The sequence below is a fragment of the Cheilinus undulatus genome, linkage group 7 (genome assembly GCF_018320785.1).
Source record: "Cheilinus undulatus linkage group 7, ASM1832078v1, whole genome shotgun sequence".
NCBI lineage: Eukaryota > Metazoa > Chordata > Actinopteri > Labriformes > Labridae > Cheilinus > Cheilinus undulatus.
Window position 1 is genome coordinate 42,467,114 of NC_054871.1, and position 27,143 is coordinate 42,494,256.

The following is a 27,143-nucleotide window of genomic DNA, read 5'->3' on the forward strand; positions in this document are numbered from 1 at the left end:
GCAAATAGAGTATAGAACATTTTGACACCCCTTGTTATCGTTTGATTTTTACCATAACCATTCAGAGTACTGTTTTACTGTTGATCAGCTTATCAAACACATCCCTTAAGTGTACAGCTGAAAACATTTTTGCTCCTTTTTGTATTATAAACCACTGTGTTGCTGGCATTTTGAGAAAAAAATACCTCTGAAACTAATTTGTACTAACCTTGAAACTCCTTCATCAGCATTGATTAAATGGGCCGTGCTTGCTTTAAAAAGAAATCTGGCTGATGTTCCACTTATTTCATTTCAGTCAGGTAGAGTACAGTTCTGCATGTGCCAGGAGAAGATGTGTTGCCTTTCCATTAAGTTGAGCTGAAACTTTTTTTTTTTCTGAAGTTGTACTCTTTATTCTTCCTAAACCGCAGCATGTCACCATTTCCCTTTGAACTTTATACACTTGAGTGTGTTTGTGTACATCTTTGCTGGTTGACATGGTTACTGATGACAGCAGAGATAAAAATCACTGGTGTTTCATATTTAGTCTTCCATCAAAGCGATAGTTATCTTGGCCTCCCTGTGCTGCTTTTACAAACCTCATTCCTACCATGGCAGATCTGTGTCCTCCAGCCAGCCCTCAGCAACCTTCAACATTTCAGTGTTTTTCTGGCCACACCCGACTACTCCTGCTTTCTTTGTGGTAACATTATCGCTCCTTTCACTCTGCAGCCTCTGTAGAGGGAGACAGCAGAGCCAGGAGGAGGGGAACAGAAAATCAAGGGGAAAGAATGAGTAAAAGAAAAGAGGCTCTGAAATAATCAAGGTCAGAGAAAATAGGGAGGGAAGCAGTGAGTAAGGATAAAGAGCCTGGAAAAAGAATCTTAATGTTCAGTGATTTCAGGCCACTTAACAGTATTATGCAATCCAGCAACACTCTGATGCAATCTCAATCTGCAGCTGTAATAATTATCACAGCATTGAAGTGCGGTAAAGTTGAACTGTCTGGTTTTAAAAAGGCAGTAATTCTCATTGGGCATTGTTCCAACATGAACAGGTTATAGTTTTATGATACTGCCTTTGAATTTGCTTAAGCTGTTTTGTCTTTTGTGCTACTCTGTGAGTGTGAGCCACATGGTTTTACCATCATTTCTGGCAAACTTTGAAGTCATTATCTTACATCAACATCCGTTTTGGGCATCCTGATACCAAGCTGACTGCACTTAATGTGTGCCTCCACACTGTACTTTAACATTTCCGGTGTTGACCTGCGGTTAGAACTCACTTTCCTTCCTTTTATGCAAATAGCAGCCTACACAACCTTTCCGTGGCGTATTTGGCTTTGATCTTTTTTTACCTTTGACTTTCCAGTCATGCAGGAAGCTTGTTGTCTTCCATTGAGTTGTCATTGCAATCCACAAGGTTTGTCTGCTAAATATTAAATCTTCTTGAAAGCATGTTTATGGTGCAGAAAAGCTTTTAAAGAGGCACTGCTACTCTTAGTCTATGGCTAGGTATCCCTACATGCTACGTGCAGTTTAGCCACTAGCAATACAAATGATGCAGAACTCATCACCTGATGGGATGGTCTTGAACACGTGCCGTAAGCACAGCATCTACAACACCAAACCAGTGTGAATGAAGGCCACCTCTGTATGAGGTCTGAACTGTCTGATTTTAGATCATCTTCAGTATGCAGTGAGGATCACCACTTGGTATCCCAGTGCCCAAAAATGATGGTAATTCAGAGTTCTTGCACTCGCTACTTAGTCAGGGATTACTGAACATTTTGATTTGATGTGTGATGTTGCACACAGCACATTGTTGCAAACTGTACCTTGGAAGTGGTCTACAATGAAATCTGCTCTAAATGCATCCAGAAGAAGCTTTTTTGGTCAGCACACACTGCACTGTATGTTAATATTTAATTGTTCAAAAAATATTATTTGGTTGCATACACCACTGCTGCTGTACAACATTATAACCTCTGGCATTTACTTCTGTTCACATTACCCTCTATCATGTCAGAAGTGATTCAGAGAGGAGTCATGAAGTACTAACACTCCGAGTCAAATTTGCAGGGATTTGGTTTATAGCACCTTTTCCTAATTACAACAGATATCTGGCCTCCAGTGATTCTGTAATTACATCACACAATTAAGGATGATGATATATTGCCATCATTATATTTGTCAAGCTTCTTGATAAGGATTGTCTTTTTTCAACTGTTTTTTTTTGTGTTTCAATCATTATGTGCAAAATTAAAGCCTGTCTTGATTTTTAGAGATGCACAGCTGCATTGTTTTAACATCAGTAGTGACTTATATCATCCCTGATGACAAACAGTAGTTATCTGCAAATAATGTTTCATGACCTCATCAGTAGCTGGTATTTGTCTGTTGTGACAGCATATTTAATGCTGTTATATAGTTTACCTAACTTCTGAATTGGAGATTTTTTCATTGGAGTATGAAGTAAAAAATGATGGCACAGTAGGAGTCTCACATTAAAAGAAGTCATTTATAGAAAAAAGTGGTATTGGCAACTGGTTAGATTGTTATTTTGAACATATTATCAGGATTGGCCCTGATTTTGAAAAGCGGTGCATCTCTACCAAATCTTTATGTATCTGCAAAGGTACTCAAAATGTTCCAAACAGTGGTTCCCAGGTGGCTATTTCAGCTAAATGTGGCTAAATGCTTATTTAAAGTATATTTAACAGACGAGTGTAAAGTTGCAGGGATGTCACACCAGCTCAGCATTATTTGCAGCATCTGTGGAGATGCCTCACAGATGTGTCTACCTGTTGGAATATACCCTCAAACGGTAGCTTAGTTGTGGTGGAAAAGCGAATCCCTTGCGATGTTGGGCTACCGTGCCGAGTCAAACCAAACAGAGCCAAGCCAATGTAATGGAAAAGCCACATTTGATGCGAGACTCTTGTGCTGGGTGAAGTGTGGCTAAAATTAGCAGCTAGCTCTGTCAGCCTTTGTTCCTCTTTGCAGATACTGTGCTTAATTTGGTTACTCAGCACTTTGGATGAGTGGTTATATATGAGTATAACCCTCAAACACCTAGATACAACTTTATTTCCATTTTCTAGTTGAACACACGGCCATACTGTGCTGTTCCTCAGACATGCTAAATGCTAAGCTTCTCATGTCTACATCCAACAGAGTGCGGGGACACCTCTGGCACAAAGGCAGCGGCCATTAACTGGTGCTAGAGTGGCTACTAGTGGTGGTAGGATTTATTACAGTTTTAAGAGGATTTCAGGCCCTAGCTATACAAAATGCTATTCAGTTTAACCAACTTATAAATCTTAAATTGTTTGGCAGCAGAAGACTCTTTGTCTTAGAGTGACAGCTAACACTTAGCTATGGTGAGGTTTCTAAAGCTGTGCTGAGCCAGTGGGTCAACCATCTAACTAAATTGACAAAGTTGCAGTGGATGAACATCTTTGAACACCTGGTTCTGTATTTAAGAGAAACTCAAGGAATTCAAATCTACTGGCAAGTTTGTACTTTGTCTTAGCCATATGCAGGATGTTGAAATCAGAGATTTGTAAGATGATTTTTTGTATAACAGGGACTTAAAACATACAAAACAGGGGCTCATAAAGAATCATAGAAATGCATAGAGATGCTGAAGTGGGTTAGAACAAACTTATGTACATATACAACCATGAACATCCGTGTTGTCCTGAAGATCATCTTTGACAAGCTTAATTCATGGAAACGTGGTTTGTCCTTTCTCATGCCCCTAGTCTGACATCAGGGGCATAATAAAACATTTTCTGACCAAGGATCTGGTTGACTTAGGCATCTTCATTTGCTTTCACAATTTTCTTCCATCATTATTTGTGGGCAACTTCTGTGACATACTTGTGACGTCTGCTTTATTTTTAGACTGGGAAACATGGGGCATGCTTTGCTGGACAAACCGTCAATGTCATTGTTCAATGTCCTCTCTGACAACAATACAGATGCGTTTGTGATAGGACTCTGTTGCTGATAATGTGCTATTGTAGCTCACAATCATCCAGCATGTGCTTGCAGAAATTAATAACCAACATGCTTCGGGTTTCTTTCATCTGAGCTTGTTCAAAAGCCCCTGACTGAGTTTCCTTCCTCTTGTTTGTTGCAGGTTCTGAGCTGATGGTACAAGGCCCTGACTGAACATAGCGGTGGTGCATACAGACTTACTACAGTGGTGAGTGAAAACCTACAGCCTGGTTGTGCTGTTAAATGTTTATACATAACTTAAGGCATTAAAATGTTCTGTTCATAGCTCTTAAAAGGAAAGGCAACTTTGATTTTGGACCATACTGAGGGTAAAACAAATCAGACCAGTTAACGGTGCCACTACTTCTTATTTATTTCCCACAGTGCCTATTGCATCTCCCCTCCTTGTCTTTATTTTAGTGAAGAAAACGTATGTCTCAGAGAGGACTTTTGCTCTGCTAACCACCAACTGTCAAAGTCTTAGAGCTGTTTGATTTCCACTGGAGGAACAGTACACTCTTCCTGTTTTGAACTCTTTGAGATTCCAGCAAATTTCCTGTGAACTCGACCCTGTGGTGCACAACTCACAATGCAGTATGGGACCCTGACAAGCCTTCAGTCTCCATAGTGATGGCCATGTTTGTTCCGCTTGGATGCGTTGGGACTTTCTGTTTGACTCAGTGACATTGTTCATTTGGTTCTGTGGAGCTAAGTCTCTGTGCGGTGACAGCCATGCTCCCGCAGCCACCATTTCTGGCAGCTCCCTGTGTTACTGTCTGCTCAGTTAAATTGGAAGGATTTGTTTTTCCACTGTCAAACCTTCAGCCCGGCTTGTTAATTTGAGTCTCGACACCATTACTCAGTATTACAGTTATATCATCCAGTGTGTTATTAGCATGAGTAGGCTTAAAGCACTCCTCCATGTTTCTCATTTTCATAGCAGTCAGAAACCAGAAAACAAAAACCGAGTCATTGTGCATGAATTCCAGGAAATGATATTCTATTGTGGTATTAATGTGTAACAGATGGGTAAACTTAGTCAGTCGAAAGGAACAGTTATGTCAGAGAAACAGATTGGGCTCTGTTTTGGTGTGATTGTATCCTGAAGTGTTGTTTTGTGTGTTTTCGTGTAGAGGACGCCATGCAGCTCTGATTACTCTGCTGTTCTGTTGTAGCGCTGCACTGAGAAAAACGCTGACTTTGAACCAGAGCTCTTCAGGCCAAGAGTTAACGACAAACAAGACACCCAATTTGTTTGTGCCCTACAGAAGCATTTCACCCTTAACTTTGTCTTTAATTTCACACTGACTCTTTGTGTCATTGCAACAGTGTAAAATGTCTGCCTTGACCTCAGGAGCAATGCAAAATAACAAGACTAGCACATTTTGACGATTCTGAAGTCGTCGTAAAATCTCTCCTGATTTGCCAAATGTCTTTGGGGAATCATGGCGTCAGGAATAAGGACATGGTTTTAATTCTCATTTATGCCGTTGTCTTGCTCCCACAAGGCTGTTGTATGACAGAAGAGAAGAAAGAAGTCTTTGTTTAAACTGATTCAGCCCACAGTATTGATTCATTGCAGCAGTTTGCCTAGAAATTAACTTGTGTGCTGCGCCTCTTCCATTCTATGCCCCCGTTCTGAAAATACACCACAAATATGTTTGACTCCTCTCCTCTAGTGAGTCCCACAGTGAGCCAGAAATTCCACACCTCTTGCTGAGAGCTTGTCCTTGGTTAAACCTAATGCTCAAACCCATTTCAGTATGAGGTGGTGAGAGATTCATAGAAGTATGGAGAGATGGAAAAGAGAGGGGGTTAAATACAGATAAGCCTGGGTGATGAAGCATGAGATTAGGTTTGCTACTGCGCTGTTGTCATTTGTCTCCAGCCCTGGCAGAAATGCAGAATTATATAATTCGGTTTTTAGCGAAAGTGGTGAGATAAAGTGGTCTCCATTTGCAAGACATTATACACAACAACACTAATGGCCAAGTGAATTTTATTTTTGTACTGAGAATGAATTAAAATGTTCAGATGCATTTATAACCAATTCAAATTGTTGTGAAAGCCAGTAATCATTCCCAACTAAAGCCTGGTCTCTAAATTAGCCCCCATTGCAAAACAGATCATCAGCATTCTGCTCCAGTTTGGTTAAATACTTACTGTCAAACTTGCAAACCTGCGACATTTCATGTTTTAGTGGTGGCAGTTGGTTAAATACCAAGGATAAGGATGCTTCTGTTACCACTTTGTATTGTTGTCACAGCATCTGGAAGATAAGCCCCGCCTCTGCACAAGACAGTTGGGTTTTGTGGTTATCCAAGAGAGAAAAAAATGTTTAAACTGCCATCCTATGTGACAGCTTCCATTGAGCATACAACTTACAAATTCTGTGCTGCTCATTAAAATCTGTTTTCACCAGAGGTGCACTGATTTTAGAAATTAGGACCAATACTGATGCTTCAAGTAACAGTTAAGTCATTGCCAGTTCAGATGTTTTTTCATTTATTTATGGTTTATTTGTAAGGGATGGATACAATATCATCGGGCAAATCCATCTTGAAAGCTCCAATCCACAATGTTTTTGCCGAACCGAACACAGTCAGGACCAATCAGGGTCATTTGAGGAGGATGAGGCGGTAGCTATGGGTGGGGTTTAGTTGTACTCAAAGCCGTTTATGATTGGCTGCATCCAGTGCTGTCATTACCTCAGATGTAGCTGTAGCATATCGACAGCTTTTTCTAGAACTGGACCACGTCTCTGTGTGTCATAAAGTAAATAAACAACTCTAAAAGATTGTCATGTTGGGACAGATGTTTCGCCCATCTGCCGACCTGCTTCGACAAGAGTTTGTTAGAGTTACGGGAGGAAAATGGTTTGTTGTCAGGTGAGTGGGTATATACAGTGGCTGCTAGTGGAGTGATTAACTTGGACTAGTCACAGCGGCAGTTTTCCCAGAACTGGACAACATTTCTGTATTAAAACAAGAGCAAAGAGCCATGCTGAAAGCTTTCATGATGGAAAATACGTTTGCACTCTTCTCCCGGTCTGCTTCAGCATGAGTTTGCAATCAATACGGGTGGAGTCTGCCGGTGTATCCAACGGCTGCTGTCTTAGTAGCTGTTAGCTTGGATGTAGTTGTAGGAAAACGGCAGTTTAATCGGAGCTGTACCACATTTCTTACTAAAAAAAAGAGCAAAGAGCCACACTGAAAGATTGTCATGGTAGAGAAGATGATTTTGCACGTCTCTTGCCCAGCCTTAGCATCAGATTTATTCACTTAGGAGTTCCGTCATTAACTATCTACGGCAGCGGAAACGTGTCAGCTTAAGAGTAGTGCAAGCGTACAATGTCATTTTGTCTTGTTGCTCTGATAGGCCTATCGTTACTGTGACAGACAGAACGTTCCTCCAATCACCTTCCAGGAATTTTTTGAAATGTCCTGCCCTTTCCAAACACTTTCTATGGGAGCTTTCCCACATGGATGTGAAATACATCCATGCAATAGAGATATGAAACAGTCAATCTGGCGTGTTAGGTTACATCTCCTCCTCAACCCTGAGACTTGCACACAGGTGTGCTAAATAACTCAAAGCCCATATTTTACAAAAGAATTGTGAACCAACCATCCAGTTTACAGAGCTCATTCATGACTCACATTTGCCGCACAGAGGCTAGCTTGCTGAAATTAACCTGTGTTTGTTTCTTCTGTAAAAAAAGAAGTGTGATACTGGCAGGTCTCTGGGTGCTTATACAGGTAATGGAGTTCACCACATTTTCTTGTAACACAAAACTCAAGCTCCACACCTCACTCCCACCCACAGCAGCCCAATACTCCCTGCTGTCAATAAAGTAGCTCATACTGTTTGTCTGCAGCGATACCTCCACTACTTCAGTCTGTTCCTGGAAATAGATGCGTACCTGGTTATTATGTAAGAGTATGTGGATTAACAGTTTACTACAATAACACCCCTCCAAACAACTGTAGATATAATAGATTTAAGTCGTGTTCTCTAAATGTAAAGCTTGAGGAAACTCTGTCTGTGGTTGATGTTTCTGCACTGATTGAAAGCCTTAGGATGTGAAACAGTCAACATTCCCCAAATAACTAATTTGTTAAAGATTTACATCATGCTGTTCATATTGTTCATTTTATTGTGATTGACTTTTGTCGGCTTAATCTCGCGATTTATTGTGATGATAATGAAGAGTTTAAATTGGCTGTAAACCAGGGGGATTTTTCTTCATGGTGCATTTTAGGAATTTTTTCTGTGCTTGTATAACACCCAGCCAAACCCATATTGTTTTTTTTTTTCTTCCCCGTCACCTTAAAAGCACATTCACCTAATGAATTAAAAGCTGAAATGATCAAACTTTCACTAAGAATATTCTTAGTGACTAATTTCATCACTGACTATTTAAAATCTAGAGTAGTCAAAAGTAAAGGGAAAACTCAGATCACAGTCAACACAGTGAAGCACATTTTTTTATTAAACATAGCTAAACATGAGATCTCGGTCTGACAGTCACAAGTTGGTTTGTTGTGTGTTAGCCACTCATGGCAGTAACATTGCTATGGATGCCATCTGTGCTTTCTGCAGATTGATGTCTACATGTCTGGGCTCAATGTTGCTTTTGTTGAGTGGCTATAAGCTAGCCTACATACGTTGTAGTATTTCTAAGATCAAAATGCTGCTCTATTTTGTCCACAAGATGGTTTACATTTGGAAGTACAGCACCATGGTGGTGGCCGTAAACTGGAGCTACAGCCCCTGCTAGATGGCTGCTTAGAGGAGTACAGATTGCGAGATAATCATGCTTATTGGACTAGATTCTCCAGTACCGACCAAAGCTGGCAAAGTCCAGATTATGTGATTGTTTTGTGGCCAAGTGCACCAGCAGGTCGTACTCCTCTGCGTAACTTAACGCTGGAGCCAGAAGTTAGGACTGACTTAAAGTTCTACCCTCTGTTTAAGTTACGCCCGAGTGTAACCTCTACGCCTAGGTGTTACTTTAAAAAGACTTAAGCAATGTATTGTGAAAGGGAAGTGCACAGCGATGGTCTTAAAACGAAGGAAGCACTGTGGAAATACACTTTAACTGATTTATCAATGAGTAGGCATGAAAAAGAGATCTGTGATTGGACCATAACCCTGTAAGTTTAAGCTTTGTATTAGCAGACCAGCTCTGTTTAAATAAACAGTGAGTTTTGTGATACCATATATTGCAATATATACCATTTTTTGTAACTGTTTAGCTGATTTAGCATTAGTGTTGCCCTCATGTTTGTTGTATTTCCACAGTATTTTATTTTCATATAGCACTTCTTGCAAACTTCATGTGTCATGTCCATCTCATTCGTGCCCTGCTTGCATTCCTAATGTCCTTCTCCTGGTGCTGTGATGTTTGTTGTAGTAACTTTCTCCTGCTCTATGACCATCGCCTCTGCCGACTTCACTGGACAAACAATTGATTTTATTTTTCATAATCATCGACTTCGGTTCATGGACGAGACAATACAATATATCACCAGACAAAATATCATGATACTATGCTGTAGCGATTTTTTTCTCCCACCCCTAGTTTAAAGGGACTTTTTACTCCCTGATCTTCTTAGAAGCTGAATAATGTCTGTGCACTACTTCTGTCTTGTCCTTCTCTTAGTGTGGGGAGTGGGATCTACACTGTCACCTTTAAGCAACGCTTAAAAAAAAAAAAGTTCCCCTGCTGTTGACAGTTTCTGCCCACAAGCTGATACCTGAACATGTTAGCGGTAGCAGCATTTGCTTAAAGTTTGCAGCTAAAGGAAAGAGGAAGCCCTCACTTCTCTTGGCTGTGTGTTACACTGCATTTTCACCATATACAATGGCCTTCACAGATAAAATCCACTCACATCTTGTTTAAGCTGAAGAAACTCAAGTAGTGTCTGATACAGGCTCTACAGATAAATAGGAAGGGAAAAGCTCGCTGCTGCATGCCTATTACAAAACTAAAAATGAACTATTTGCCACATTAGTAGGCCTCTATGTTAAGTATGAAAGATTGATAAAGGGCAGAAATATCTGTTCAAGTCCACATGTGCGTAAACAAGCTCAAGAAAAAAACTAAAATGGGAAAAATCGCCAAAAATTGTGATCATGATTGTGAAAGTTTGCAGGAAAAGTACACAACCGGTGCTTCAGGGGGGTCAGAGGGCATGGGAAATTAAAAATATTTGGTACTTGAAATATGTGCTGTTATAAAATCAACATTTTTTAATTCAAATGTCCATATTATGTTCTTAATGCAAAGGCAATCATGGGCCCTCAAAAAACAGACACTTCTTAGTATTTAAACTGCCAAAACTGTTTTCTGTAACTGCAGGAAATTTGTGCTTTAAATCATATATCAATTCCTGTATGGAATCGTATCAAAATCATATCCTGGTAGATTTTGTGAAATTTGAAAATATGTCATCATTGTCCAAAATACTGACATCATAATGTATCTTGTATTGAACATGTCTACCTTTACACCCCTACTTTAGATACATCTTCCCTGCATTTTCAACTTGAATAATAACTTTACTCTACATTTTACACTAATGTGTTCTTATCGATTTTCTCTGCCGCTGAATTTAATGTGTTGTTGTGTTTTCTGCAGCCGTGTTTAAGTATTTAAAGCTTTTTGTAGCATCATCCATATTTGATGAATTGTCTTTGGTCAGAATCAGCTTTTCGGCCAAGCACAAGGACAAATGCAGAGGAATGTTGCTTATTTTTCCCTATGAACCTCAGCACTGTTAGACAAATTGCAAAATAAGAATAGCAAAGCCAGATAAGCCAGCTAAATTGAGTGTTGCTGTTTTTTTTACATCATGTCATTTTCTCAAGAGACCTCACAGTTCACACAACAAACACCACTGACAGGCAGATGGACGGTTATTGATTTAATACTACAACTTGAGCGGTCTGCATAACAAATAACCACAGGGTAATCTCCCACTGCAGATTTCACCTTGTAGTACATGTTCACTTGGGCATTTATTGTGATTTTTGGTCCCATTACAAGAACTCTAAAATGAGCAGTTGTTCAACTTGTACCTGATATGTGTAAGAGACCTTGACCTTCTAGAGAGAATCTTTAAGTCATTGGGCTCATGACTTTGGCGAGTTCTTCTAATCCGAGCCGACACGTCAGCTCTCAGTGAGATAACCACCTCTGATTCAGCGGACCTCACTGACCTGCTGCATTCAGATGGACACGAGCTGCCTAGAGCAGGTTTAACTGCCCATCAAGCGAGGCTAGCTGGCAAGGCCTATGTGCTACCATCTGTCAGCGACAGACAGCTAGCCTTCCTGACCTCACATAGGCCATTTGAGGCAGAGCTAGGCTTGCCAATGCAATCTGTCACTTTGAGAGACCAGCAACTCAGGGGAGGGGAAGGGAGAGCCACATGCATTTCTTTTAGTCACTGTACCTTACACAACTGTTCAGTGCTATTAAAACGCCTGTGTTAACGAGGCTGTAATCTAGTGGTAGAGCTTGAATGTCATGTGCTTTATCATTCTAAAAATCTATCTGTAGTTTAAAATTAAGGAAAAACATCATATACTAATATGTTTATTGAAGTGTTGTGGGTAGTTCCAGTGCCATTCAGTTCAGTTTCAATGATCAAGCTTTTCTAGTAGCTGCTTATTTAAGCAGGTTAACTTTATGTGGTCTAGATGGATGCAAAATGATAATAAATATGGTGTTTATTAGGGTTGTTGTATTGGCAATACTCTAGAATGTAACAGAACAGGATTAGACTATTAATAAAACATATTTACCAGCACCATCTAGCATTTTAATTAGTGCACTTAACAAGCCAACTAACGTTTATGTTATGATGTGTTCAAGGTCAGCTGGGAAATTTGAAAAATTTAAGAAAGGGAAGGGTATCAATATGCCAGTATTTCAATAAAAATGAATAACCTAGAATATGCATAATTCATTCCAGTATCTTTATTTATTGAAGACCTTTTGTTGTAGGTTGCAGCATTATTTTTAATTTAATTTAGCTTAATTTATTTTAAATGTAAAAAATAGGTAAAGTCAACCAAATTCTGTTTTGTGTTTGCTTAAATCCCAGTACTGAAAATGTGCCAAACTGTGACTTCAAAACCATTACACCCCTACATAATAGCATTTAAACAAATTTATCACTAGTCTAAAGGTAAAATGCTCCAAAAGCGGTCCAAATTAAGCACAGTGTATTCAGAATTGTTTGGAGCTTCATGATAAAATTTAGTGTACTGTATTTTCTGGACTATAAGTCGCTCCGGAGTATAAGTTGCGTCATGAAGAGGAAAAAAACATATATAAGTCACACTGGACTATAGGTCACTTGTATTTAGTGTGTTTCTGACACACCATTGTCCGTGCTCTGATAGAGTGGCGATTGGGTTGCATGAAGCGGTAACACCAAGAAGGCCCGCCTGCAAAGTCATTTTTATTCCTCTCCTTGGCAACTTCCAGGGCGCGTAGACATTACTGCACTGCTGACAAGCCTCTCCCGCGTTGTTAAAGCACCCATCTTTGGACTTGGTCCTCCAGCTCTGGCCATCTTGCTTTCAGCCCGCGATTAGCTTTCTTTGTTTTCTTCATTGCACTAAGAGTAACCTCAGCTTTTCACCATTCCCTCACAAGTTTCTCACTCACTCCAAACTTTCTTTCTGTTTTCTTTAAGTTAATGATTCAGTTAATTTTTTCAGTGGTACAGGAGCATCATATTGTAGTCACAAGCCTAGAGAGCCCTCTAGCGGCTATAGACGTAACGTTTACTCCTTGGTTCACGTCAGTCAGTATGAATTAACATTTAAAAACATGTTAAATTATACATATTTTGATATATAAGTCACAGGACCAGCCAAACTATGAAAAAAAGTGCGACTTATAGTCCAGAAAATACGGTATGTTTTTTTATTTATGTTGAAAGCCAGAAAGGGACAGTATATGAATCTTGCAAGTATAATGTGATAAAAGCCTCATAAGAAACAGTGATGAGAATTTCTTTGGCATGCAGAATATCCATGTGTTGTTAATTTGTATGATACTGTTCATTATTTTGTTTATTTTTTGTACTTGGTCCTTTAACAATGGAGTTATGCTTACTGATTGTGCCTGATGTTGCGAGTGCTATTCTTAGACAGGTCAGCATCCAGATGCCTGTGCTAAATGTAGCTATGCATTCCTCTGATTAGTTTTCCAGTTTAATATGACACAGCCTGCATGTATTTACCTCTATTTTCTAGATCAGAATACTGCTGGATTTGCAGCTCGTACAAGATGCTATTGATTGACTGTGTTTGTTTACATGCAGACAGTAGAGCCTGAAAAGAATGGACCTCAGCCAGCCCCTCGCTGTTGCTGGTGGTTCCTTTATTGTTTGTACATAATTTGATGTGTACAGCTGACTAGTAATCAAATCTGGTGCAGACCAGCGAGACTGACAAGGTTCATTTACAAATTTGACTAAATGAGTGTATTTCTACCAGTGTTTTCTCTCATCTTACATTCTCCATTTTGCTGCAATCTTAGTCTCTAGCTCCAGCTGAGGCTAACCCAGGTTGAACTAAAAAATCTGGTTCTAAGCAGGCCTCCCTGTGACCATGAAGAATTTCCTACAAGAGTTTTTAACATTTACATCCACAGTCCTGCAACCTATAACCACTCTCCAGGGATAAGAGGATGTATGTATTTCGGGGTGAGGCTATGTATCATCTTATCCTACTGCTGCTCTTTAAAAACAGACCCAAACCTCCAGGTCTCAGAGGGAGCCTTTAAATAGGAATGAGCCCCATTTCCACCTGCAGAGTCGACTCAGAGCAGCAGCCATCACAGCTTGGCTCTCCTTAACTTATTGATGCAGAAATGTCTTCAAAGAACATGAAGCGACATGGTGTGTGTGTTGTCACAGACTGGGAGGGACAAAAGAAAGCACACGACGCAGTGAGACACATCAGTGTGCTGTGGCAGTTTGTTGGTTTACCCCCCTCTCGAGTTTCAGGGGATGCACCTGACATTTAGAAAGGCACCGCACACACATGCAGCCACTAACATAATAATGTGTTCAGACTGTTGCACTAAAGGCAGCAGCTTTTTTTTTTTTACTTGAGGAATGATTTTTAGAATGAGTTGGTCACAGTTACAAGGAAGTAATTCAGTGATTAAATGTATTGCTTCATAATTTGATTTTAAAATAAAATCATTAATAGATTTTAATGTTTGCTCACAATGTTTTGAATGTACTAAAACTGTAACACCACCAATTGTCAGGGCTGTAGCTATAGATTTGCTGTAGCTCTGTTGTGGGCCTGGTCTCTCAGCTCTACTGTCTAGATGTAAACAAGCACAGTGGATGAACAGCATCTGGTAGGAGTTCTGTGATTTGGCTGTGTGTTGAAAATGTGTCCATCTTTTAATCTGCCTTTGTATCTCACATACAAATAGTAACTGGCATCATTTTGTGGCAGTTCATAACAAATCTCAAGACACTTTACAGAAAGAAATAGTCTATATCAGTGGTTCTCAGCAAGTCAAGCCTCAGGACCCCCATCAACTCTTCAGTGAGAAATTGTGACCCAGATTTTTGGTAATTTTTCAGCCAGTTGGATTTATTTTATGAAAAATAGTAGAGTTTGGACCTTTTACAGTATAAGAAAAGTGACAAATCAAAGAGAACAGACAAAAAAAGCCTCTCTTAAAGGGATTTCATGGACTTTATGGCACTAATTTTGCTTCTAGGAACACATTTGTGACCCACTGAAATGGGATCTTTGACCCACTTTTGGGTCCAGACCCACAAGTTTAGAATCACTGATCTATATAAGTTTTTGTCATTTATAAAGAACTAACATTAATCCACCATGACCCCAGCACTAATCAAAATTTAGCACATTCAGCAAAGTTACAGTGGCATTAGCCTCCAGTGATTTCAGTGAGCATTTAAGACGGACTCACTGGTCCGTCCAGGAACCTAGACTATACAGCGTAACAGATGGCAACAGTTTCTCAAAGGAATTTAGCGAGATTTCGGTAATATTGGGCCACAAAACAACGTTGGCTCAAAAGTACGCACTGTCAAAAATTTATGAAGCTTTTTATTTTATACACAGAAAGCCTCTGTTTTTTTTGGTCACTGTTTTGCAATGCAAGAGCTTATAACTGGTAGCCAAAGCAAGCAGGGCAAAATAGTGACACAAACACAGAGGCTTTCTGGGTAAAAAAATTGAATGCTTAATACATTTTTGATTGGTTTTTATAGGCCAATACCACAATTCCATCAATGATTCTGTGAACATGGAAATCTTGGGGCCCTAGTGCTGATAGTGAATTTAATATTTTCTTGTGATAATAGCAAGTTGGCCATTGTATTATCTATAGCTTTACAAAGTTTGTCATCAAGGTGTCTGTTCTGAGGCTGCCAAAATTAGATTTGCAAATACTGATTTGAATATTGAATATTAATTTGTAGTTATTAAGTTGTTAAAACAAAGGTCTTTTGATAAGAAAAGCATGCATATGCCTTTTTTCAGGATTTTATCAGTGAAACAATTAAAATGTTGATTTTTGCATGGGGGGGGGGGCTCGCTTTTCTTAGGTACACATAAACAGTTGCCTTATAGTGGATACTTATTTCTCATGTCACCTCTGGGAGGAAAGAGGGAAAAGAGAGCATGTCTTTATCATAAATGGAGAGGAAAAAGAGAGAAACTTCTTTTGATCATCCGTCCTGATTTTTCGAATACTTTCTTCAGTATAAGACGATGCCTTAACTATAAATATTTTCCAGCACTTCTTTAAACATCACCTTATAAATGTGTGTTTTTAGACTCAAAGCATTCTGATAAAAGATTAGGTGAAGCGCCATAGAGGCGTGCGCTACACTCGCTTTGCAATGTGGTTTTTAAACACCTGGTGGTGATACCATATAGCCTGGTAAAAATTTAGGGAGGGTATGATGTTATTAAAAAATGAGTATCACCCTGTCCCACAAGGTTGTAGTCTGTATTGTGTGGTGTAATTTTCAGGGTGTCTTACAGATTTAATTCATGCATTGCAAAATGCAGTTATCATTTGAGAAGGCTTAGCAGAAAGTTCAGTCACATGTTTGACTTTGGATATGTATTGCACGTTCACTGCAGCATATAAGAAGAAGAATGACTGCCTCTTAATTAGTGTGCAGTGTTGAGACATGCTATTGTAAATGTAATGCATGTCCAGGCATTAAAAGCTGGCATCCCTCATGGCCTTGAAATAGAAATCTACTCTGTTTGCTAAATCATCCAGCTTAGCTCGAGGTCTGCGTTGACATCATAACAACAATGATGCAGGGCGAACGCTTGATTGATGTGTGGCTAAATGTGTTGTGACAGGAAGTGGAACGTTGCAGCATATCGAGCAGGTGTCGTTTTATTTTCATCACACTTCTTTGAGTGAGCTAAAACCTTTGATTGGATGTTTCATTAGCCTGTGTTTGACTTAATGAATTATGTATGCCGGCGATAACCCAGGGCAAATATGATTTACTTAGCTATATTGATTTCATATTGTGACGGACAGAGCCTTCCTCGCTCTCATCAATATGAACTCATGTCATGGTTAGCAAACAGGTTATATGCCATATGGATTTAATTGCCATGTCCTGATTTTCTTTTGCTGTTGATTGATTGTCTTTGTGGGTCTTTCTCTCCCTCTCTTTCTCTCCCTCTCTCATTGAGCTGTGACTTGATTTGAAATTTACTGTAAAGGCCAGTTTGCGACTGGCAGCAGTCACGAGGGGAAGAAGACAGAGAGAGAGAGAGAGAGAGAGAGAGAGAACGCGCGAGGGGGGAGGAGGGAGGAGGGAAGAGGGAAGAAATGCAGAGACAGAGATTCCCTTCTCTGTGCCCATCCCCCTCTCTGTTCTCCCACACTGTCAACACAGAAGCTCCTGGCTGCAGATGGTGGCTCAACAGCGCCACTGCAGAGGGATGGTGGATGATGGAACTACAGCATTGTGTTTACAAACCCAGGCTGTCCTGTCCTCCAGGGCGCTGCAGCTGTCAGATGGGATTTGAGCTGAGGGGCCTGGTGATTTGTGACTCAACAGTCTGCAGGTTTTTTATTTCAACCAAACACAACAGCAGGTCTTATATGTTTTACTCTGCCTTCCATCTTTTATTGTGTTTACTGATCATATCAGCAGCTTTTTGTGTGGTGGATGACTTAAAATAGAATAAATATTACAAATCCCTGCTTACTTTGTAAACCAGATTCACTATTTGCTTACTAAAAGACCATGATGTACACTTTATTTACAGAATTTGACTCAATTAAAGCATGGGAAAACGGCTGGATGATGGCGCTTATGTTCTTTAGTCAAACAATCAAATGTATTTTTCTTATTTTCTGTATATATTATCACTTCATCTGTATGCAAACAAATTAACTCATGCAGCTGAGAATCTTTCTACTTTATAATATGCATAGGTTTATTATCTTATTATTTCAGCATTAATGTTTGCATGAATGAAGGCATTTTATGGATCCATCCAAGACTGTAGTTTCATGTCATTAAGAATAGTGATGCACAATAATATCTGTTGGGTGTCATTATCATCAGATATTAGCTTAAAAAATGAATTATTGGTATCTGCAAATATGAAAATTTATAGCAACATTTACAACTGACATTTTGGCCATAAAATCTGTAAATATTGGCCATAAAATAAATAAATGTGTGTAGTTTAAGGCTGGACCAACAGACCTATTCATTATCATTCCTTACACTTACAAGTGTGTTTGAAGGACTGAATTGTTTTCATTTGTTCGTCCTCAAACTTTAACACACACTGAAACCTCACTTCAAACACCATAGTTTGCCGGTGTATTATGTGAATATCAGCCATGGAAATATAGCTAACCTATAAAGACATATGTTTGAAGCCTACTCACAGGTCATAACAAACACGGAATTAGAAAGTTATTCTCGATTTCTTTAACTTGGCCCAGCGCTACGATTGTACAGATTTTCGCAATGAAGCCAAAGAAAAACACATCGGGTCAATGTGCAGGGTCTGAGTGCATGATGTTTTTTCACATTACAGATTCAAAAATAATGGACCCAGTGTGTAAAGAACTTTAGTCAGGGGCATTTAGTCAAAGCTGCCTGTTAACATATGACTGGAACATGTTGTACAAACTGCATGTTTGGAAACAAACCAGAGTCTGTCCAACAGGGGGTTTTACTACCCAACAAAGTCCTATTTCCAGAATCACCACAGTCACATTGGTGACAAAGCAGAAAAACACTGGTTACTGATAATGGTGCATGCTACATTAACCGTTAACAGGCTGATGTTTGCCAACAGAGCTGATATTGGTTCGATTAACAGACACATTGGCAGAGATATATTGTAGGTCCCAAAGATTTCAGCATTAATGGATTCACAGAATTGGCCAATAGAAATGGAATCTACTATTTAACACGGAAACTGCAAAAATTTAGTGAATTTGACTGAAATGCTCTGTATTTTAGAAAGAGGAACTGGGAAATATGTTCTGGGGGATCACTAAAGCATCAACTTGTGCCTCACTTCACAAACACTCACCCTGCCCCCTCCTAAACAATAACAGCATGTCAAAGCAGCTGTACGAAACACTGGCAAACATCACGTAGTTCAACACAGAGCAGTACAGGGCGATATAATGTTGCACCTACAAGAAAACTCATCCATGCTACAAGTTATTTTACCTCACCACACCAGAGTCACAGAGAGAGAGGTGTGTCTGTGCGCGAGGCACACTGCTGAAGTCACAACTTGTAGACCTACTCACCCCTCGGAGGCTTCAAACTCGAGATTTTATGAAGTCCTGTTGTCTAAATGAGGTTACATTGGAGTATCTATTAGCTTCATAATTCCTCCCGTAGGTAGTTCCCGTTGGTTGCTTAACGAGCCGATACGTGTCTGTCTTAACGTAGCGGTCTGATATGCGGCAGACGGACAGATAGTGAGGATGGAGAGAGATGAAGAGAGAACCGTTACAGTCAGGAGTAGAACAGTGCAGCATCAAACTACATGCACTGTTACAGACTGACCTTCTTATTAAGTTCCTTTCTCTCTGTGATTGAGAGAACAGAAGGATTTCTTCATTTACATCATAAACATCAGTTAGGATGTGATTATACATGTGGATGTGTTGTAAAATGTTGGAGATATCTGACTGTTACACTGGTTATAATTATTTTATATCAGGGTTAGCCAAACAATGGCTCCTGGGCCAACTGTGGCCCTTTTTCAATAAATTTAAAGTGGGGGTATTTTGCCTTTTTTCCAAGGCTTTACACCATCTCTCTGATACCCACGTAGTAGCTTTACATGGTTTACAGCTCAAAAAACTCCTCATGTTTCTCACACTGGCGTTCTGAAAAACCCTTATTTTAACCTCCGTCTGAAACGCTTCATTTTCGCTGCTGTCGCTTAAATAATACTACTAATAATAATAATAAATTTTATTTGTAATGCACTTTACATTTGGCAAACAAATCCCAAAGTGCTTCAATAAAAACATGTCTAAAAACGGAGTAAAAAGCAGATAAGCACAAATACTACAGATCACAGAAACTACAAACTACAAATCAGCCATAAGACTGAATAAAAATGTTTTTAAGTGCTTTTTAAAAGAGTCCACTGTCCTGCATCTAGAGGTGCTCAGGGAGGGCGTTCCAAAGGCGGGGGCTGCAGCGTGGAAGGCCCTGTCCCCCATGGTGCAGAGCTTTGTTTTGTGTGGATGGAGGCGGTGGCTGTCGGTACTGTGGAGCTGTCTGCTGGTGGTGTGGTGTGGGGGGTCAGGAGTTCTGTGAGGTAGGGTGGGGTGGTACTATGGAGGTATTGGTGTGTGAGGAGACAGATTTTATAGTTGATTCGTTGTTGGATGGGGAGCCAGTGTAGGGAACAGAGGATGGGAGTGATGTGCTCATGTTTACGCACCCTCATCAGGACCCTGGCAGCGCTGTTCTTTAACACCCCCCCAACAACAAATCAACTTTTTTTAATGTTGTCATACCCTCCCTGAATTTTACCGGATATTACCGGCAGGTGTTCAAAACCATATCATACAATAGCTGTCTGTGTGAATGCACAACCACAGCAAGCAGAGCGCATTCACCTCCTCTCACCTTTTGAAATGTGTGACTTGATACTGTTGGACAGCAGCATTAGAAACTCAACTTTTATCATTAGATATTTCTCCTCAAACAATGCATTTACTGAAAGGGTATTTAAGTAGGCAAATCTCTCTCATCCATGGATTATAGACTAAAATAAAGAGGAAGTAAAAAAATAGTCAGCAAATATACTTGAGTGTCTGCAAATATACCTGGCTAACCCAATTATTGTCTTCATGTGGAAATCACTGTTCTAGTTGTGTCTAAAGCAGTGGTCCTCAGCTGGTCAGGCATCAAGACTCACCACCACCTCTTTATAAGAAATTGTGACCCAGAGTTAAAAAATCTCAACCACTCAATTTATGTAATGGAAAATTTTGTAGTTTGTACCCTAAATGTAACAAAACATGATGGCAAGATAAATCAAACATGGTTAAAGAGCACATCATTGCAGAAGGACATGCATCCATACATTCTATTTTACTCATTTTTCCTGGCATGGAAACCTAACTTTTTGGGAACCAGCTTCCTTATCCAGGGCAAAGGAAATAAAGAAGTTGGTCATCATTACAGGAAAACAAAAAAATGTATCATTGTGCTACATGTCTACTGAGGGCTTCTGTACATCAAAGACTTTTTGCTGCATTTTGTTTTTTGGGCACACTTTTGTGACCCACTAAAATCAGCTTCGCGACCAACTTTTGGGTCCTAGACCAACCGTTGAGAACTACTGGTCTGAAGCATAATCTCAATCGCGCCTGGTGATAATGAAAGTGAACAGAGCTTTCAATGCAAGCAGAGTGATCTGGATTATCAGTTTCAAGTGCATCAAATCTTTGATTTACAGCCTCTGAGAAAAAGAAGAAACAAACAAAAACGGCTGCTGTTGTATTTTCAGAAGTAGCTTCTGTAAATTTCTGTCAAGCATATAGTTAACACAAAGTGCAGGGTGTGTCTTGCTTGAAAGCAGCTAAAATGTTTGCAATCTTGTAAATTGGGAGTGAAAGCAGCCCTCCAGCTGTTCATGATTTAATAATAGGTCTAATGTAGAGTACAGTGTGTCTGCATTTCCAGTGTTTCATGGGGCAGTAGCAGCGGCTCACAATGTCACAATGTGCTGCTTTTTTGATTCCAGAGATTTTGTCGCAGTGTTCTTTGATGTCACGTCTAAATAATAGTCCTTATCTGTTTTATTTTGTCTACTCTGTTGTGATGCTTGGTCTGGAGAAGATTCACTTTAGAGGCTGATTTGTCACTGAGACAACAGAGCAGCAAACAACACCACCTTCTTCTGCTATTTTGGTACAGTATTGTTGCCTTTCTCTGGGGCATGGATGGCTTCTCTATACCGGCCTTATTCTCATGTGAAGGAGATGCAACTGGGTCTTACTCTGTGGCAGTGTTTGTTGTTATTGTTGCACTGGCTGTGCAGGATTAGCAAAAATGTCAAAGGAGTAGAAACACTGTCGCTCTTACTTTGCACCTATTATGCGTATTGTATGCTGTTTGCTGTTACAGTGATGTTTCCCTTTAGTTTATAATCATAGGTGCATTCAAGCCCATTCCATTTCCTCTTGTTACCTTCAGAAAGTACATCAAACAATAGCGCCACTGTAAACTACTATTCATGTTTGCACAGTGGGATCCTTACTACTTCCTGTCTGCTCCTGCTGAGTCTGACATTCTGCAGCATTAAGGCCACAGGTTGTGCTAAATATCTTGCTGTTCCAGACAAAAAAAACCTAACATTCTGGGAAATGAAATGCAACCTAGTGCTCCCAGAACCCATGAGAGTGTTTCATCCACTTAAACGCCATTAAATGCACAGAAAGCCTGCTTCTCCTGGGAGGGAGAGGGGGCTGCAGAAACTGAGCTCCAGGCATTACACAGCTGATTATTCTCAGGGGAGGTAGGCTTTGAGCCTGTGCTCCTTATTTGGAAGGGCCTCACTGGCTCTTGAACTTCTACGGTTGTAATTCCCAAGGGATGGGTAATAAATTCTAAACCTTCAAGCCATCATTAATTTATTAGAAAATGAGGATATCATGCTACTTTTACCTGTTATTTTTCATTGTTTTTACTGGTGCCTGGGTGTAATTCTGTACTACAGCTATATAATGAACAAAGTGCATCTGTAACCTTGTGGACTGCCATAAAATGACAAAAGAAGAAAGCAGTCTTGTCTGGTGGCAACACTGAAGTGCTAAGACTTTAAACTTTTGACCTCAATTTTAAGAGCATGGAGCGTCTTTTTCGTAGTGGAAAAATGTTGGAGTTCCAGTCAAAACAATGGGCTCTGTGTGGAAATGTGACAACTGTCAAACAATGTTTCTGCCTTTACCTGTCAGAGCTGTGATAAAATTCCTGATATATTTGATCAGTAAGTTCAAGTTTAAAAAAGCCTTACTGGCATGAATGAATAAGACTGTTGTTGCCAGAGCAAAATAAATAAAACAATAGACAAATAATATTGACAAAGTATTTCACAGATTTATAATAGATTAATACTGATACTTATAAGGGCTGAACAATTTTTCAAAAATAAACTAAGTGCGATTTTTTTCCCCCAATATTGTGATTGCAATTTAACATGCGATTATTTTTAGGTTCCTCATCTTGTGAATTTTTAACAAATTCAAGCAATAAATCATACATACATTCAGTCAGGAACACACTCATCATATATTTAACCATTTTATTGCTCAGTGGATATGCGGTTTTATAGCTCTAAGCTGTAAAGGAGGCCGCTGGGGAGGAGGAGGTTAAGCTTTGCCAGCAGCAGCATGGTGCACCAGCATTGATGCAAGTAGGGATTACTGAGAAATACGTCATATATAAATGTACTGCTGTGTTGACAATTGAATGTTTGCATAATGTACATAAAATCTCTGCTGCAAAAAAACAATACATATCAGACATTCGTTTTGAGGAGTTTCAAGTTAAAGAAATATTGCAAATTCTGCGATTTGTAAATTTCAGCAGGCCATATCCCGATTTAATCTAATTTGCAATTAATTGCCCAGCCCTAATACTTGCATGTATGCAATGATAAACACACACTATATGAACAAAAGTATTTGGCCACCTGACAATTACAGCAACCTGGATTGTGATGACACTGTATTCAGATATATGCACTTTTGTATTCTTTCACAACATTTTGGAGTGTTTTTTGTGGGAATTTGTGTCCATTCATTCTGCAGAGCATTTATGAGGTCAGGCATCAATGCTGGACAAGAAGGCCTGGCTCGCAATCTTCGTTCTAGTCAGTCCCACTGGAGCTCAGTGGGGTTGAGGTCGAGGTTCTATCAAAGTTCTTGCTTTGTGAACTGGGTCACAGTCATGTTGGAATAGAAAAGGGCCTTATCCAAGTTGTTGCCACACAGTTGGAAGCATAGCATTGTCCAAAATGTCTTGATATGCTGAAGCACTAAGATTGGCCTTCACTGAAGATAAGGGGTCTAGCCCAAACCCTGAAAACAGCCTCATACTAATATCCACCAAACTCCACAGTTGGCACAGTGCAGCCAGGAAGGTAACGCCCTAATGGCTCCTGCCAAACCCTGACTTTCCTATATGACTGCCAAACAGAGAAGCTGATCCGTCACTCCACAGAACACTGCTTCACAGACCAGTGTCAGTTTGCTTTACACCACTCCATCCGCCTCTTGGTTTTGGACATGGAGATGTGAGGGTTGCAAGCTGCTGTGGGAACTAGTTCCATGAAGCTCCAGCTGCACAGTTTTTGTGCGAACTTTAATGCCAGTGGAAGTTCAGAACTCTTCAGCCATGGAATCAGCAGAGTGTTGGCGACTTTCACGAACCATGTACTAATGCAGTTGCTTACCCGCTCTTTGATATCTCATGGTCTTCCGCGGTTGTTCCTAAACACCTCCACTTTCTCATTATACCAGTCACAGCTGACTTTGGAATACCCAGCAAGGATGAAATTTAAAGTACTGTCTTATTGCAAAGGTGTCATCCATCACAGTACCACGCTTGAAGTCACTGAGCTTTTCAGAATGACCCATCTAGTGTCACAAATGTTTGCAAATGGAGACTGCATGGCTAGGTTCTTGTTTTTATAAACCTGTGGCAACAGGTCTGATTGAAACGCCCAAATTCACTTATTAACATGTGGACAAATACTTAGTGTACATAAAGAAACTGTCTAAAATTTAAAATACTACCAATAATGATAGTGATATAATAATAATGTAAGTCTTAAATGTTATGTCTCAGTGAAACCTGTTGAGAACTTGATCTTTAAAGCTTGTCTGATGGATTTTCCTGATGGCAGATGGGTCTGAATACTCAACCAGGCTCTTTTTAATTGGACTGGACTGCTTTATGATTGAATATTAGTATGCAAAAACTGTTGCCTGAACTGACAGGCTTATTAACACAAGAAATTCAATGCAGCTTGTTTTTATTTAGGGGCTGCTATGATGTGCCCAGGTTATGTAATCAATGGAAGAAGGCTTGCTAATAAGATGAAAGTCGATTGCGTACCTCAACCCTCAAGACCTTTAAAGGGAACCTTGCATATTAAGACGTCTTGATTTTATCAGATTAGTGTCTTTTATATGAATATAGCGCAAATTCCACAGAAAAGTAAAAAAATAGATGAATACGTCCTACATCTTTCAGATTGTACTCACTTTAAATTTACATTACAGAGACTTTTGCCTTATTGCCCTCTTTACGCAAAGTCTGATGATATTTTGGCTACAAAGGTGATGAATCATGTTTCATGAAAGCTTTTTTTTAATAAAACATACCAATGATTTTTGAGGCTTAAAAGACGCCAAAGGACGTCACAGAGATGATTACTACTCTCAGACAGGATTTATGTGTCCTGGAAAGTTATGATTGCAATGCGGATTTGATCTTCTGATGGTCTCAAGCATGCAACAAATATTCAAATAAATCGAGTGTTGTGTACTTGTTTGTACTCGATTGTTCACAGTGAGCGCAGGCTCTGATAGTTTTCTGTAATCTTCGAGTCCTGTCCAGATATCTAATTGGTTCTTGAATATGCCCCTTAAAGATAATACCTTACTTAAAATTCTGTAAACAGTTATGCAAACTTAAACGAAGATCCAAAAATGAAACAAATACAAAGATATCTCTGTTTCAGCTCTTTGTATGCTGTTGTAAATTCTCATTTAAGTAGGGCAACTTCCTGTGTAGTAAACAAGAATAGACTAAACTAGGTCAGCAGCTGTTTTCATTCCCTTCATAATTTGGTGGTGAAATTATTTTGAAAAGGCTAAATAAGAAAGACATTAATTAGGCTCCAAATGAATCCTGCCATGCTTGATCTGTCTGTATTAAAGTGCAGTCACATGTCTTGTGTGCATGTTTTGTGTGCACTGAACAGCAGAGTAAATGATGAGTGTTTCCCCTCACTGATGAATCTCTCTCTCTGTTTTCTAGGCTAGCTGTGTGCGTGCTGACCTCATGGTGTAACAGGAGTAAAGATGAGCATTAGCAGTGATGAGGTCAACTTCCTGGTCTACAGATACCTACAGGAGTCAGGTATACGCTCAGCACCTTAAGTTTGCTTTATGTGTTGGTAGTTGTTTTGTTTGTTAAATTCCCTAAAACTTCTGCATCTTTTCTTCATCATTTTTTTGTTTTTTGTCTAAATCGACACACTTAAAGCTCAGGTACGTCACCAGCGTATTTGTCATGGTTTTTAATGGTGAGGAAATGCTTTAATATTGACGCAGTTACGCTCTGAAACATAATCATTTGAGTCATGCCCTTAGCAATACAACTCGACTCAATATCTTGTTTTACTTTGGATTATTTTTGACATATTATAAAACTTAGAGCAGAATAGCCATGCTAGCAGTTTAAAAACCCCAGGCATCCTTTCCTTTGAGTGAGAAACTCTGTAGGTGCAAAAATAACCTTTTACCAGCTGTGTGAGTTATGTGAAGTGAACTTTAATTTTACCACAGAAGAGCTGCCAAAAGGCTCAGTTCAGCTGGCACAGTTTTCCTGTTACATCTGTGCATGAATGATAGTTAATCCATTCCTTACCTTCATATTATTACATAATGTACTTTACAGGGAATAAATGGACACAAGTATTTTTGTAAGACTGTAAAAATAAAATGTCAGTCTGAATAAGGAGACATTTTGCTTGCACAAAACGTATTTCCTGTGAAATTCAGGCTGGTGTTGTGGTGCAGCCATCTAATAATTTAAATGGATCCTTTTGGTATTGGCATAGAAATCATCATTAATCATCTTCTTAATTCACTTAATTTTCAAACTAACAAGAGTAGGTGTTCCCTTGAACCTTGCAAAGCTAGATAACCAGATTCCACATCTGACATCAGAAAGATCTATTTCGCCGGTTTCAAGCTAAAAATGTTGTGCCTCTTCTGAGCAAAATGGACCAATCAGCCTCATTTAAGGGGAATGAGGCAGTAGCTATAGCCAGAGTTTGGTTTTATTGCAAGCACATAAATAAAGCCAACCAGCGAAGCTATTACCTTGGATATAGTTATAGTGGCAATTTTGTCAGAACCGGACATTTTCCTTAGAGCAAAGACCACACTGAAACCTTTCCAAACCTTTTTTTCTCTTGTCTTTATCAGCTTGTGTAGGAGTGTGATTTACCAACTGGCTTCACTGATTGTTAACAACTGCCTATGGAGCTCTTGTTATGTAGTATACTCTAAAGACTGTACATGCCAAGTTATTTGTTCTATTGCTCTGAGTGGCCTGTAATGAATTAGAAAGACAGAATGTTTGTCCAGTCTCCCTCCAAGATGTTTTTTTAAATGTTCTCCTTTCCTAAACACCATGTATTGGCTGTTGCCCCGATGAATATGGAATATTTATCCCATGCAATGCACTGTGTATGAAACATTATCTGACACGTCAGGTTACGCTCCCTCTACTCTTAAGTTTTTGGTGAGAAGGACAGAGTCTTGTTTACATGTTCTTCCTGTGCATGGGTTTTCTCTGA

General features: G+C 39.5%; 1 protein-coding gene across 1 annotated transcript in view; it reads left to right on the forward strand.

The window, feature by feature from the left end:
- Positions 1 to 27,143, forward strand: part of tbl1xr1a (tbl1x receptor 1a) — a 68,811-nt gene that overhangs the window by 30,551 nt on the left and 11,117 nt on the right. Inside the window, exons 2-3 of the mRNA XM_041791213.1 lie at positions 4,126 to 4,191; positions 25,595 to 25,696. Of these exons, the coding sequence (XP_041647147.1) occupies positions 25,639 to 25,696 (58 nt within the window). The 5' untranslated portion in view covers positions 4,126 to 4,191; positions 25,595 to 25,638. The remainder of the gene's footprint in view (positions 1 to 4,125; positions 4,192 to 25,594; positions 25,697 to 27,143) is intronic.